The sequence below is a fragment of the Carassius carassius genome, chromosome 19 (assembly GCF_963082965.1).
Source record: "Carassius carassius chromosome 19, fCarCar2.1, whole genome shotgun sequence".
NCBI lineage: Eukaryota > Metazoa > Chordata > Actinopteri > Cypriniformes > Cyprinidae > Carassius > Carassius carassius.
In genome coordinates this window covers 15292090-15309253 of record NC_081773.1, presented here as the reverse complement: position 1 = coordinate 15309253, position 17164 = coordinate 15292090, and the positions used below count along the sequence as shown (strand labels likewise).

The 17164-nt window shown below is 36.6% G+C and overlaps 1 protein-coding gene across 5 annotated transcripts in view; it reads right to left on the bottom strand.

Annotated features, from left to right (window-relative positions):
- The window catches only part of acvr2aa (activin A receptor type 2Aa), a 46621-nt gene that overhangs the window by 27006 nt on the left and 2451 nt on the right, over positions 1–17164 (bottom strand). For 3 of the 5 annotated variants that reach the window (XR_009422424.1, XM_059499951.1, XM_059499952.1), the window contains exons 2-3: positions 2178–2388; positions 55–206 (exon numbers count right to left, since the gene is read on the bottom strand). Coding sequence is in view for 4 of the 5 variants with exons in the window: in XM_059499951.1 (XP_059355934.1) it covers positions 55–206; positions 2178–2388 (363 nt within the window). In the remaining variant the exon portion in view is untranslated. The remainder of the gene's footprint in view (positions 1–54; positions 207–2177; positions 2389–17164) is intronic. The other 2 variants (XM_059499953.1, XM_059499954.1) reach the window with 1 other exon arrangement.

Genomic DNA, 17164 nt, shown 5'->3' with positions numbered 1-17164 from the left:
ACCGACAGCACAATTACATCAAAGGAAGGGGTATAACTAAAGAACTTCCAATACCCTTAAAGACTTTGCTGTTTGTGTCGCTGAGGGGAGCCTTACTCTGAACTGGCTGTGTGTCAGGGTTATAGAAGAATTTCTCGTTGCACATGTTGCCCTCGCAGCAGCAGAAGAACACATCCGGGTCCTCCTTCTTCTCAACACACTCAGTGCTGTAAGATAAAGATCAAGCAGATCTGTCAGCTCACAACTGTTGTTCTTTTATGGACACTTGCAGATTTCAGTTTTTACATACGAATACATCAATATACAACAGTAAGTTTTTCAACCACTGAAACATGTAGAGGACAACATGTTTCAATGTTTCAGCAGTTCACGAAAAAACACAACGAAGGTGAACATTATTTGATTAATTAAATTTGATTAATTATATATGTGATGTAATTAATTTGATTTAAAAAAAAAAAAAAAAAAAAAAAAAAAAAAAAGATCGGCAGCACTATTTTTTCTGAATCATAAAATTTTTTTTTTTTGTGCCAATAAAACAAAGATGGCATCACATTTGGAGATTATAAAGATATGCATGCGGCAAGGTTTATTTGGATTTTGCTCGGGTTAGAGTGCAAACAAACGGATAAAAACACATGGGCGGAAAAAGCCTGTGCCAAAAATATACTTTTTTTTTTAAATCTGGCAGCCCACATCAAAGCAGAGCACTAAGGATGGCTTAAAGAAGATAAACAAAGCTTAGCAGCACACCAATAATCCTTAAGATACATACACATGGGTGGAAATGAACAAATAAGAGGGCAATGATGACATTCCAGAGGCATTTAGTCAGAAAAGTAAGTCCGTTCCTGCTTGCGACGCACACGCGCCATTAAGCGTTTGCAATGCTTGCTTAGCTACCTAAGGACTTGACATGGCAGTGAAATGTGCATGAAAAAAAAAAAAAAAACATAAATCCTTCCAACAAATGAGGTAAACAGGTTCAGCAGCATGTTAGGACAAGAGAAGTGCTGCTGCCTTTGCACGCTATCAAAACACCTCTGTTCAGGAGAAACACTTCCTGAACTGCCAGCAGTGCTACCTGTTGCATAGGGGCAGACGCGCTGATAAAACAGTTTTTAATATCTCCCCTATCATGGATGGAGGTTACAAGGTTCACAACCAATCCTCGACATGGAAACATGTTTACACAAGCCTTTATCTGAAATACTGTGAAATCTTGAGAAGGAAGTATTTGGTTAAATTTATGTGTGGAATAATCTCTCTGTAATGTTTGAACGTAGCATTCACCACGGACAATTTAAACCATTTAGGCAATTTTGAAGTTAAATAAAGCTTAAAAATAAAAAAATTAAAATAAAAAATAAAACATTCGGGGTTGGTACAAATTTATTTATTTATTTTTTAAATAAGTCTCACAAAGGCTGAATTTATTTGAACAAAATTACCATAAAAACGGAAATATTGTGAAATAATATTATAATTTTAAATCTTCAGTGATAAATTATTGATTAGAAATTATTCTAATATGCTGATTTGCTGCTCAAAAAAACATCTTAAAATTAAAAACAGTAGCTGAGTTTTGTTTTTTCAGGTATTGAAGAACAGAGCTTAAAATAATTTTTGAAACTGAAATCATTTGGCAAATTATGAATGTCTTTACTGTGACTTTTGCTCCATGAAATGCATATTTTCTATATAATAAATGCACATACTGTGAACGGTAGTGTACCTCACAATGCAATATTTTTAGTCCTTTAGTTAATACATTTATCTAATTTGACAATAATTGCACAAATGTTACAGATGTCAAAACAAGTGAAAAATCTCAGCAGCAAAAACATCTTCACTACAGTTACAGCTTGAGAAACAACGATACAGTCAAGAATAAATGCTGATCGTATGTGCGCTGCTGAAAGGTTCAAACACAGCCTCTATAAGTGAAATTAAAACAATCAATATTCAGAAGGAAATCTATGATGTGACTACAGAATCTGACACTTAAGATGATGTTGATTAACAGTGACAGAGGTCAAAAAGCCTCATATCTATTTTGAAAACTCCCAGTCAATTAAACAGAAATGGGCCTTTTTTCCTCCCCACTTCAGTTATTGGTTTCAGACTATCTTGATTTCTTGGTAATGTCAAACAGGCGTTAAACCACTAGAGATTACCTGTCATAGCAGTTGACGTCATCAAGCCAGCAGCCTTGCTTTACTATTTCAACCGATCCTGACACGTTTCGCCAAGTTGCGAAGCAATGAAGCCTCTTGTCCTTCTCTCCCACGCAAGACTCAATACCACTGCGATTTCCTCGGTTCTCCAAACTGGGGTTGTAGTTGTAGAACACACACTCTTGTGTCTCTGATCGGCCGAGAATGGCACCTGGAAAAGAAAAGCACAGGGGAGGCTGGTTAAGACATGGACTGCCTGCAGTGAGAGCGGAGACCAGCTTCATTGATCACTCACAAGACTTTACACTCAACCCAAACCACAACCAACAGTCACAGATCGGCAGCTGAATATCAATTGAAGATGATAGATATCGGAGGTTTATAACCGATATAAAAGTGGTTTAATATGACCCAAAAAAGTGAGATCCACAGATAGGACTTCATATTGTTTTCAGAAGCCAATTCACAGGCAACCATATGGTTAAAAAAAAAAAAAAAAAAAAAATTAAACCCTAGAAAGAGGTGTGGTTAACCAAGACAACAACCGTAAAGTAGTGAACTTGATTAACACAGAGGGGCTCTAAAACGGGATGTGGTGGAGGGCGGTTTCCCGACTTCTTCCTGCAACAACCACAACTCAGATTGTGTTTGAGTATGGTACTGAAGTGATGTGATGAGTGTTGTGAAATTATTCAAATCAAAACATCACCATTACTTAAAAGAAAAGACTAAAAAAAATATAATGAACAAAACAAAGCAAACAGTGGAATCAGATAGGGCTGTGACAACCGCGTCAAAGCGGTGGTCTGTTGCCTCCGCAGTTGTCTACTGCCACTTGCCGTAGTGCACGTGATGTCACACACTCTGTAACATGCATAATACAAAGTTTTGTATACAAGTGTAATAACAGTAACAGTTGCAAACGGTTTTATTTAGACTATAAGTCTATGGTAATTCACACATTACCTCAAACTCCACACACAGCATTACCTTTAGATTGGCAGGTTTGAGCGCAGGAAAATATGTATAGATCAACACAGTGCCACCGGACTTAGTTGGTCCATTCCCACCACGGTGATAAAAATCTCACACCGTCACAGTCCTAGAATCAGATTTTTACTTCACTTGCTAAGCTTGTTCAAAGACACTAGGAATCTTGTGCAGGTTGAGCAGACTTGGTCTCCATTTGAACGTTTACAAAATATGTGCTCTTGCACTCAAAAACATTTTGACGGAGCGTAACAGAATAGATGAGAAAGTCAAGAGTTTGAAACATTAGTTTTTGGGGGCAATCTTGCATCTACGGGAACCTTTGTGATTCAGACATTTTGCAACGCTTGAGCTGATGTTATATTGTAGCACAAGGAACAGTTTATGCTTTGGGCCAGGTATTTGAGGACTGGTTGCACAGGTTTAGTGGCGGCACCATCCTGGGTACAGTTAAATGGAAAAGAAAACAATACAGTACACTGCAATAAAGCAATTACAGGAACATTCTTCACGTCACACACGGTATGCTCACAAAAATTCTTAAGCCACTTCTTTTAAGAAAAACAATTAAGTTTTTGCATTCCGTGACCACATATGGCATCTTCAGTCAAAGCATGGATGACAGATTTTCCTATTACTACAACTGAACTAGGTTAATGTGTCTGATTTGAAAATATATGTTATTGAACAGTTACTGTTGTGTAATTTTTACATTTGACAAAATGTAAATCAGCCTATACTAAATGGCTGTGCATATAACAATGTATAATTAAATAAACCTGCAACAAGTTTTGTTTTATTCACTAGCAATTTAATAAAATGAAACAATTTGTTGGAAACAATGGGTATTGTTACGGTTTATCGCACTACAAAAACTAAATCCTGGAGGAAAATTATTTTGGTGGGAATTAATTTGCTAATTGCCCTTAGTGGGGATAAATCCTCAGGATTTGTTCCAGAGACACAAGTCACTGTTATTGGGATTAAAAGGAAATCTGCTAGAATTACTGTCACATCAGGGTAGAGAAGAACGGCGGTGCACAGGAGGCACATCAATGATCACCAGAGGAAAAATTACATTTACTCATTTTAAATAACAAATGGAGCACCCCAAATTGCTCAAATGCCTTCAGCATCTGTTGAGAAACATTAAGAATATATTAAAAACTAATTACAAATGGCAAACATAAGGGGATTACTCACCTGCCCTCTACACTAACAAGGAGAAGCCTCGATAAATCTTTGACCCATATTCTAAAATTGCGCTTCCTGACACCAGCTCTTGCCCCTCCGCTGAGCTGCTCTCGGTTTTTAATATGAGACGCTGGGATACACAGACTCCTCTGAGTCAGCAGGGTTATACGAGGTAAAACGACAGGGTAAATATATAGAGCTGGTAGAAGAGGCAGCTTAAAAACACTCTGAACACAGCCCATGAATGACAGCCAACACAGTGAGTGAACAGACCGTATGCCGTAATGTTAATGGACCACTTATGGTGATTTCCTACACAAAATAAACTTGATGACCAACACTTTGCCTCCACATTAGAAACAAACGTTTTTTGAAAGGTTTAGAAGAGGGCCGCTGATGGCATATTTGAAGTTCCTCATGCTTGCATTTTCCATCTCTGACACATTTAAACACTTAGCATAGATAGAAAGAGATTACAGATTACAAATAACTACATTATTATACATTTGGATTCAGGTACATTTGTAATATATATATATATATACACACACACATACATACATACAATAGGGAAGTAATATCTGTGACCAATAACGAACATACTTCTATAATGCATCCGTTTCCACCCTGGGGTGAAAATCAAGTTTTTAAATGTTGTTTACTTGTCTCTATCTGGTGTTTTTAATAGGCATAAAGACAAACCATGATCAAAATCACCAGTCAACACTATTGTTAAGTATTTTTCCTTAAAACTGCAGTGCACCGAAGACAGTTTCAATAATGTGGTTTGAAAAAGCCCCATTTTCTACCATCACAAACACATACCAGTCCTGTCAATTTGCTGGAACATGGTTTGTGTAATGTAAGCAACACAGTATTAGCTGTTTGATAACACAATCAAGGCAAAGGCAAATGTTATTAATTACCGTATTTTTTCGGACTATAAGTCGCACCTGAGTATAAGTCGCATCAGTCCAAAAATACGTCATGATGAGGAAAAAAACAAAAGTCGCACTAGACTATCAGTCGCATTTATTTAGAACCAAGAGAAAACATTACTGTCTACAGCTGCGAGAGGGCGCTCCATCTCTTCAGTGTAGACTACAGGAGCACTGAGCAGCATAGAGCGGAATTATAGTTTGGAAAAAGTATTTGGAAAAAGTCTAACTAGTGAAATGTTTACATGTTATGTGAAAACTCGTACAAGTATACAAATAAATAAAAAGAGACTTACTCATGTTTATGATCTCTGCTGAATAAAGTGCTTCATTCTTTTTTTTCTGAGGAAATCCATTTCTCAAATCCTCAACCACATCACATCTCTTTGGGGTGAATTATGTCTTATTCCTCTCATCGCGAAGCAAACAGTAAAATAAAAAAACTTGAAGAACAGTCTGGCTGCTTTTTCTTCTGTGTGGGCGTATTCAAGCCGCGCGCTTCAGTTTGAATCTGAATAGCGCGTTCAACACGGGGGTGTGGTCACATTAGATATAATGAAGGGAGACGTGAAAAACGGACATCGTGTTGTTTTCATATGGATTACAGCACTTGTTTAGTTTAAAAGTAGACATGTCAAGCTTTCTATAGATATCTTTCTCATGTCTCTTCGTTGAGTATTCACGGAGTTACAGTTCATTTTAATGACGTGTTTGTAAATGAAGATCAGCGCAGACAAAGGCTTCAGACAGCACACCTTGTTTGTTATCTTTATTTTATAAGTGCACAATGTTTTGTTATGTCTGTATCCAAAAAAAAGTAGACTCTTTACAGATTCGATTGATGTATTGCTCTTATCTGTACGATTAAAATTGAAAGTGTAATTTAAGTTCTTTTCGGGGTTATCAGGAGAAAATGACTCATAACGGGTATCCGCGTTAATCGACTTCAGAGGGTTAAGAACACATCACAATATGCAAACCTTAGCAAAAAATAAATACAAATGGTTTCACCAGAATACATTGGGACCTGCATTTGCAATCATATCCTATAACATTCAACGTTATTGAAACACTTTTTGTGCAGTACGAGTAAAGGCGGGAAAATTCAAGTGCTTGCAGGATTAAATGTACAGTTAAATGTATATGTATAAAATGTATTTTATAACGAGACCATATATATTTTTAGACCCGGTTTTAACGGTTCACAGTATAAGTTTTAGGGATGGACGTTTTCCGCAAATATCACATTCGAATATTTGAGCTCACAAAAAACGAATATTCAAATATTCTTTTATTTAAATTAAGTTTAATAAGACGGACGTTATTTTTCAGCAACATTTATTGTTTCCGTCATTTTTTAACAAGCTTACACACAATAAGCTTGAACTTTACACATCGTGTTTTGTAGCTGAAAACCTTTAACATTGCGTGCAAACAAACAAAAGTACAGATAAAAAAAAAAAATAAAAAAAAAAGTGAACAAAGAAAAAACGTAAAGCAGCCTGCAGCAATTAGGCTATTGTACAGAATGCTTACACTTAACTTTGAAACTGTCAGCAAATCTTTTTTGCTTTTTTTTTCTATTGTTTTACATGTTCTTGTTAAGAAACACTGGCATGTAAACGTGATCGGGGGAAAGTCGGCTTGTCTGTTAACAATAAGGCCGGCCGCAGAGAAACGTGCTCTGATGGCACAGACGTTGGCGGAACTCACAAATAACGGTGTGCTAAGCGAATAAGTTTTGTGAAGCGCTTCGTGTTTTCGTTTCACCACTGAATGGGATCCTCATCTGGTGGAATACATGGCTCCAGCAAGAACTGTTCCCACTCGTCTCGGCTGGACTCTCTGTAATCAGCGCTGAAGAACTGGCTCAGCCTTTTCCGACGAGTGGGCATTGCATCCTCTTCATCGTTGGTGGCGGCGGCTGCATCTGCACCACTCGCATCAAGGAAAATGTTCTGATAATGTTCAAAAAAGTTTTTTTTTTTCTTACTTCTCTCATGTTTTCATCGAGAAACCTGAGATGTTTCTGTCGAGGGTCTAGGGCGGACGCGAGAAGAGGAGTTTTCACTGCATTCTCCAAGTTAGCAGTGTTTATTCATTGCTTGAGAGATGCCCCAACAATGTTCTTCAATTCGGTCACTTTCTGTGATTCTCCATGGCATATTTGAAGTACTGTAGAAGACCACAGGTCTTATTCATTAATTAATTATTTTTTGCTTGCATACATCTTCAAATATGCCGTGGAGAATCACAGAAAGTGACCGAATTAGGCTTTATTGCGGACTTTTATTTATTTATTTTTTTATGGCAAGCAAAAATATAGCGAAATTCGAATATCATTTTTATTTATTGAATAATTAGAGCAGAACGAATATTCAAATGTTCGACTATCCGTCCACACCCCTAATAAGTTTACAATTGTGACATGTCATAACATTTTGATCTGAACAAAAAATTACATTTGCTTAATATCAATGAAAAATAAAGCTCTTGCAGGATTCATAAAGAAAACAAAACTATTGTAAAACAATAAAATTAATACAGATGTTGAACATTCTGAGAACATTTCAACTTGGATTTCACAGGTTTTTCAGTTTGTATTTATGTTCCGTGTGGAATCACAGAGACCTACACAAATTGCCCCCATTACTAGAGAAAGCTGCAGCCGCACGATGATCCTACCGCCCACCGTCCCCCACATGAAGGCTCTTCACAAAGGATGCGGCAAACGGCAGAACCGAGGTGCCACCTGCGACGCGGTCCCGCAGTGGACGTTACCACAGAAGCCCAAATGACGTCACACTTCAGCTTTGTAAACCGAGGCTGGAACTGGAACAATTCTCCCTTACTGGCAGCGAACTATATTAACACTAATGATAGTGTGCCTTAATGCTAGTTATTTCCTGTCACTGTTTAAGTTCAGAGATGAAGAATCCTATCTAGCAATCGGGATAAAAACTTTTTTTTATTTTTTATATCGATATTCTGTTTTTGAGAACCGATACAGTATCGCAATATTTTGTTTGCCGATACTCACATTTATTAATATTTTCTTACACCCCTCATCGGGAACAAAAGTTGATTTCGTGACACTGTTACTGCACAGTGCTGATTGATCCAGTGAGAAGTGTTTGAATTCGCTGCAGAATGAATAAAGTTTGCACATAGTGACTAGATGAACTCACATAGTGCACTGGCCACCAATGAGCCTCATTACATTTGGCATTAAAAAGTGTCGGGTAATCAGCTAGTTATACAATTGCCATTCTATTGGTTTAAAGCACATAAAATTGTCCATGTAAACAAACCAAAGTGCCTTTATGCGGTTTAGGACAATTGAACTGCAATCAGATAGCAGTCTAATTACTTAAGATGCAGATTAACGGCAAGAGCAAACAAGACCCAAACAATGGAGGAGGGTGGCATGAGGCCCTCTGTTTCAGGCCACCCTCAAAACTGGCATCAATAAAAGTAGAAATGTCAATGCACCAATTCATGAATGGTCAGAATAAAAGAAACTGCATGGACAATTTTGTAAATCGTCAGTCTTATTGATACAGAGCTTTAGAGATTTCATAGTCTTTAATATTTTGCTTTGCAATCTCTGGAAATCTAGATTACACTCATCTACTAATGTGAAGTTGCAAATCTGATTCCATACATTTCATGTTTGCTATTCTGACCACATTCAAATAAATATTTGTCTGAGATATTCAAGAACGGAATTGCACTGCCACTCGAAACAGAGTATTACAGAGTCTGTGCACACTGCACATTGAAAACCAGTTTTGTACAGTTCAAATGATTAAACTTTAAATGTAATGATATGAATAAAATATATCAATACATATGTAATGTTGCATATAAATGCTGAACATCAGATATAAACACTCAAATAACTCCAACAAAACATATTTTAAAGAACTTTTCACTGCATAATTGAGCATCTTAGGCTATGCTAGTGAGAAGCTCAGACAAAAGCCCTCTCAGCAGTGTGAGACGTTGCACGTTACCATTACAAACACACTTACTGGTAAGGCTGTGCAATTAATAAAAAAAAAAAAAAGTTTGATTTCAATTTTGGCCTCCAACGATTATGAAAATACATTAATCCAGATCAAACGATTATTTACAGGAAACATATCATGAAATATCATGAAACGTATCATGAAAATCTGACTTTTCCAGGTTTTAAGTGCTATAATCAGGTCCCCATTGCATCGAACAACCAAGAAAACGTGAAAAAGATTAACCCAGTAACTTTGTTTTAGTAAGCCTTTTTCTGCAAGTGTCTGAGAAAACGAGCGCTTCTGATTTCGCTCCCCTAGTGACGTTGCAAAGGGATCTCATTATAATATTACTGCCTCTTAATCTACACGTTTCCACCCATGGTGTAGTCATTTGATTACAAAAATGGTGTACCAGCTCTAATGCCATGGCAAGTTTGAGCAAAACATGCTAATTGTTCTGAACTTTGGCTGAACATACAAGCACAGAACACAAGTCCCAGAAAACTATATTTCAGAAGTTTAGACTAATATGTTTCATAATTTCAGTGTGATAAACATGATAATCAGAACCAAAACAGATGCTTTTTTAGCAGGTACGAGCTGTAAAGTTTCACCCAAATTTAATTTGTCTTTTAATTTATGAAATTTAAACATTTTATTTTTGGTAAATAAAGGGGATTTGCTATTAAAATTAAAAGATGGAAGAAATATTGTGTGATTAATTTTTAATTAACAGTAGTAGCAGTATCACATACATTTTACACAATAGTAATATTTCTAGCACAATGCCTTTATGCAAAAATGAATTTGTAATTAATGCATATTTGTCATTTATCTGAACTTAAGACTGGTGGTGATGCTTAAGATATTTTTGTTCATTGAGGGTTTCTGTAAAAAAAAAAAGTAATAGATCATAATAATTATTATTAAAAGATAATAATACTACTAATTCTACTACCATACTAACAATATACAATGCACTATGGATTGATGAGCTACTGGTTCATGAATATTAAATCACGTTATCTGCGTTCAGTCGAACTGATTTGCTGAAATCAAAACAGGGACGTTAATAGATGAGCGCCAGCCAATGAAATTGCCATTTGCGCATTAGCTCCGCCCACTACCGGAGAAACCGGCATATCTTCTGCTTGTTCGAAAATATGAATAATTCTAAATTAACTACATTATTTTGACAGGAGAAGACAACAAAGAATATAGTTTACATGTAGCATGTCGATTCAGCGTGGTAAGACTCTCGCTCTCTCTCTTTGCATGTGTGAAAAACAGAGCTATCAGCAAAGCGACGGCGAGTCGTGCTCCTTCACACAGAGTTTACAGTTTGGCAAATACCATAGACAGTAAAAGAGGCAAATACAGGTGTACTGTGCGTCCATTGAGATGAATTGAAAAGTACAGATCGCTTGATGGAGAGTAGTGTTGTCAAAAGACCCGGTACTTCGGTACCAAGTCGGTACTAAAAAAATGTAAATGTGACGGTACCAGGTTTCTTTAAGTACCGGTAGTACCGAGGTCCCGTTCAAACCCGGTTCAGCACTATGATTTCCGCGAAGCAGAAAACGAGGACGGAATCTCAAAATCCAGTCATGAAAATGAAACTTACATTTTAATATGGACAGTCGTGGAATTTGTCAAAGCATAAATTAATCAAATCAAATCTCCATATGGACCAGTATCTATAAATGTTAAGCCGCAAAAGTTGTTTGAAATATGTATCCGTGTTCTGCGCGTCTCTGTGTGAATTAATGAATGGCAGAGACGTGCGGGTTTGTTTACTACATAGACTGAAGCGCATGATGCTTGCATTAATTTCAGCATCTGAGCTTCAGAGTTCTCTCTCCATCGAGCGATCTGAACTTTTCAGTACATCTCAACGGACGCACAGCGCACCTGTAATTGATGCTCTGTAAACTCTTAGTGAAGGCGCACGACTCACCGTCGCTTTACTGATAGCGCTGTTTCTCACACATGCAAAGAGAGAGAGAGCGAGAGTCTTACCACGCTGAACCGACACGCTACATGTAAACTATTCTTTGTTGTCTTCTGTCAAAATAATGGAGTTCATTTAGAATTATTAATATTTATTTTTGAACAAGCAGAAGACATACCGGTTTCTCCGGTAGTGGGCGGAGCTAATGCGCAAATGGCAATTTCATTGGCTGGCGCTGATCTTTTACCGTCCCTGTTTTGATTTCAGCAAATCAGTTTGACCGATTGCAGACAACATGATTAATATTCATGAACCCAGCAGCTAATCAATTCATAGTGCATTGTATATACATTAGTATGATAGTAGAATTAGTAGTAGTATTATCTTTTAATAATAATTAATATGATCTATTACTATTGTTTTTACAGAAAACCCTCAATGACCAAAAATATCTTAAGCATCACCACCAGTCTTAAGTTCAGTTAAAATGACAAATATGCATTCATTAGGCCTAAAAGTTAATTTTTACATAAAGGCATTGTGCTAGAAATATTACTATTATTTAGTAAAATGTATGTGATACTGCTACTACTGTTGAAAAAATTTATAAATCTATTTTTTAAAGAAATAAATCACAATATTTCTTCCATGTTTTAATTTGAATAGCAAATCCCCTTTATTTACCAAAAATAAAATGTGTTTAAATTTCATAAATTAAAAGACAAATTAAATTTGGGTGAAACTTGTTTACTGTTTTTCATAATTATATAACTTGTAGAAAAACTTTAAACACAATTGTAAATAAGTATAAAGAATGACATTGGTTTTTTTAATTAGCATATTTTTGTGCTTTGCTTTGGTACCGAAATTGGTACCGAGAACCATGGATTTTCACTGGTATCGGTACCGAATACTGAAATTTTGGTACTGTGACAACACTAATGGAGAGAGAACTCTGAAGCGCTCAGTGTTCAGCGAGTGAAAATATATCTGCGCCAATCTTATAATAGCCTCGAACACACACACACTAGCGAGTAAAATCTAAGAATTTATTAGCCAATGGCTAACAATCGATATTATACAATAATTTGTATAATTATAATTTCACAATAATTTAGTCACCCTGAGTAAAATTTATTCACATATGCCAGTGATTTACTCGCAATGTAGAGGCTGTTTTGACGGTTTTCCGTGAATACCTTTAAATTGACACTGGTTTTACTCAAATGAAACAGTAAAATGCTTGTGAGGTGACTCAGAACAGTTCTGGTGATGTTGTTTGTGTATTTATGTCCTCATTATTGCAAGCGTCATGCGATTCAGTCTATGTAGTAAACAAACCATTCAGTCATTCACACAGAGACATGCACGCAGAACATGCAGGATGCAGATTTCAACCAACTTTTGCGGCTTAACATTTACAGATACTGGTCCATATGGAGATTTAATTTGATTAATTTATGCTAACTTTGACAAATTCCATGACTGTCCATATTAAAATGTAAGTTTCATTTTCATGACTGGATTTTGAGATTCCAGGCGTGGAATTTGAGATTTCTGCTTCGCGGAAATCATAGCGCTGTATGCATCCAGAACCGGGTTTGAACAGGTCCTCGGTACCAACGGTACTTACAGAAACATGGTACCGTGACATTTTCATTTTTTTAGTACCGACTTGGTACCGAAGTACCGGGTATTTTGACAACACTAATCTACACAGCAGAAATCACTGTTAGGATTATCTCACTTCTGGAACTTTATTTTGTATTTTTGTTCTTTTCACTAATATCCAGATAGTCGAATAAACAGACACAATAAAAAGCATTAATTAGGTTAGCTAAAACTTTAGAAAGCTTTCGAGGTCAGTTAATCTGGTGTTACCAGCTTCTCTGACAACCGGATGAGTGAAGACCAGCTTTCCAGTGATGTTTAACATAAAGCTTATGGCTTCCACACAGACTTTGATTTGACAGCAAAAACTTTCAAATATTAATATTTTTATACTAAGCTATAAGTCTACTCTGTCTGTATGAATTACATTTGTGCAAATAAATCTGGACAAACCACTGACTCGCCAATGTTTACAATTTATAAGTCAAGTCTATCAGCTGTCAATCATATTTAACACACTTTTTGGCTGCAAATCCTTTTAATCTACTTTGATTTCCCTCCACCCCTCAACCAAACACCACCACAGGACTATGAAAGATCTGGTGTGCACAAGATCACAGATCTATGATGCATGAAATGAACGATCACATTCAAGAAAACGAGCTGGATCAGCATTTGTTCCTGTGTCTCTGTCAGTAGGCAACGTGACTTTAAAAGTCAAAGTTGTTTGCAAACACATTGAAATTCATATACAGATGCGTAATGAAACAACATTTTGGAAGACACTTGGAAATCTTGTTCAGGGTTTGACAACACATCCAGGGATGACAGGTTAAATCTGCCATTCTTTGAAAAATCATTCATATACAGAATATTTAGGCCAAGCAGCTCTTAGAGTTAAAAGCCTTAAACACAGCTACAGTTACAGTGAGAAACAGATATATACACACACACACTCGAACACGATTTATCCACACAAACATCTGTCACAAAGAAACAGGAAAACTATGGCACAGGTCAAAGCAGACCGTTAGAGGACAAAGGCAGCACATTTTATTTCAAATAGCCCTTCCGTCAGCAGTGGCCAACCGTGGTTGTAAATTATTCACAGAGGCATCTGCATCTTGGGCACCAGTGGCTGCAACCTGCCTATGTCATGGAAGTCCAGTTGGCGAGGATCAAAATACACTGCAAAGCAACTCAAGGTCAAGCTATCAGTCACACATTAGTGCTTTAGGCAAAATAAAAAATATTGGAAGAATCAAATTATAATGTGTCTGTATCATCAGGATCACAGAGATCAATACAAAATAACTTTTAATTGAAGGACTTGCCATTTTTGAGCTGCTCCTCCTGTGTATGCCGTTTAAATATTAGCGATGTGACTTTACTTAACAGGGTGAATAAGTATTGTTTTATAACAGTGTGACAAACTGAGCACATGGGTTCCTACCGACATTTGATACTGGGGCGAAAACTTCCATCCGATTGGCATTAAAGAAACATGGTGGAGCCGAGAACACTGATTACATCTGCGTAAAGATACTTTACTGAGATAAACCAAATAAACTAAGCAAGCCTAAGGTCAAGTACAGTAAGGCATAAGTTCTGACACTACTTGTTTATGCGGTCTTCCTTGCGCAACAAGAATGTGCTGCCTCTATAATGCATGCTATAAGTGAGTCAAACTCACAGCACTTGCAGAATTCATGTGGAGGAGCATTTACTGTGAACCAAGCCTCTCAGAGGCTATGCTTCACTCTAAAACACACAGTTCATCAGACTATATATTTTAATAATTAAAGCCTTTCATAAATCACACCAACTGGCAAATAATGCTGTCTTAAGAAAATATGGAAAATCCCTGGTACACTTCACGTACAAGTAAACATGAAAACATGCTTATTTAAAATTACAATACAATACGATAAGTGTTACAATCTGTTCCTGATCATCAGTTCTGCGCAATAAACCCTCAGGATTTCCAGGCATACAGATAACAGATCATAAACTATAAAAGCACTACAGCACACACAATACATAGATATGATTAGCTGCAGCATAGAAATAAATAGTGAACTGACCTTAGGCTAACTATTCAACCTGAAAATGTAATACACTTCAGGCTATGAACTTATTTTGTTGATCCAAATGAATCCATTTAGTAGGGGTTGAATGACTTCAGATTTTTAAAAGTCTAAATTTATGTGATGAAAGTTGAGTCGACTAGATCAGTTGTTCTCAAATCCAGTCCTCGCGACCCCTGCTCTGCACATTTTGTATGTCTCTCTCTGTTAACACACCTGATTCACATAATCAGGTCATTAGAAGTGAGCTCCGTGCATGAACTGTGTTCCCGTTGACATGGTCCCTACACAGTGTTCATTGCTCAGTACTCTCTGAGCAGGGGATTTCTTTTGAAGTTTACATCACTTCAGAACATTCATTCACGGATTTGCGCTGCGCAACGTCTTCACACACGCACTAGTGTGAGATATACCTCTGTAAATAAATACTATTTAAATTTGCGTCTCGCACACTTCAATGCACTTTGAATGGGATATATACGTTCGCTTCGAACTGGAATCATGGCGGAATATCCTGTGATGTCCACTGCACAGGGCACTTACGGTCAAATAGAACAAACATCTGAAGCGATAACAGAGACATACAAAATGTGCATGGGGGGGGGGGGTATTGCTGCTGTAACAGCTCATTTTTATAAGTTCTTTTGTCTTTTGGTCGTTATGTTTCTCACGGATTTCTGCTCATTCTAAATCAGATACAGATAAAGCAGCACAGTAAAGATTATATTTATATGAATGCATTAGTGTGAGAGCAATTGCTTGTGTGAATTAATTTAACCTGTCAGCATCTCTCTTCTAATAGTGAAGTGTGTCTGTTTTAGTTCCTAACAAATACATGCTAGAACTTTTCAGTTTTCTAAGCTATTTTTTTCTCTTTTTTGAGAAATCCGAGAAAAGTTTTGGGAATACATTTCTGTGCTGCGCCAAGTTACTGAATGATTCTGTGTGTGCACGATCTGCGAGTGATGTACGAGCTACTGTCTGTAGCCTAAAAAGGGATGCAATAAGCTACTGTATAATCCAAAAGCACATAAATCGATTTGCCCATCAGCAACCCTGCTGCGACTGTATAAAAGAAGATTTCTAGAGTAAATATATATTATTGTCACAAAAAGTTCTTTGTTTTGGTTTTGTACAATGACCCAGCAAAGCTGTCTGGGTGTTGTACAAGGGAAATAAAATGTACCCACAACAGCTGTGTTGATAGATTAAAGTGAATAAGACACTGGAAGAGGAACCACCATTACTTCCATTCTGCACTCTGTAGTCTAAAACACTAACACAATAACAAACGCACAAAACACTGTGCATATATGCATCATTGTAAAACCGCAGGTTTTAATTTGGTTTTGTTTGTGTAAGTTTTAGCCGTGATTCCCATTCACATCCATTAGAAGACTGACAGACTGCAACGGTTTGTGTTAAAAATCTTTGTTTGTGTTCTACTGAAAAAAGTCACCTACATCTTGGATGCCCTGGGGGTAAGCAGATAAACATCACATTTTCATTTTTGGGTGTACTATCCCTTTAATGCAGATTGCCAAATGATAATTCGTTATGTGAGGATTGAGGAACATGAACTGATTTTTCCTTTCTTTAAATGCTAATCTTGCATGACAAGACACGAGTTCCACCAAAGTTCTCATGAAAAACAGCTGACCATGGCATGTACTTTTAATAGCTGGTAAATATTTACATCAAAAACAGACACAGCAAGCGAAGCCACTGAACAAAGTTCGTAAGTTCAACTAAGATGTTTGCGGTCAACAATCTAAGGTCAAATATAGCACATTACGTCCAACTTCTATATCATCCATTGCATCTGAGGTACTGTATAACACTCACAAAGTGTTCACAAAATCATGACAATAATAATAAATGTATCTTGTATCGGTTTACAAATTTCTATTTAATTTCTATCTACACTACAGTGTAGATTTGTAATGCATCAATGGACAAAATCGTAGGCTATTCACTCTAATGCTTTAATTGAAAAAAAAAATAAAGTTTAATCTAATCACTTCTAAAAGGATTAGATTAGAATTTGGAGAGGGGGAAACATAAAAAAAATATACAATTCATGTTATCTTGTCAAAGGGACATAAAAAAGAATTACAAAATAATACAACACCAACTAAAATAAATATATATCTATATCTAGGCCTATATCTTTTTCCGTCATTCAGCATTGAAAAAGCTAAAG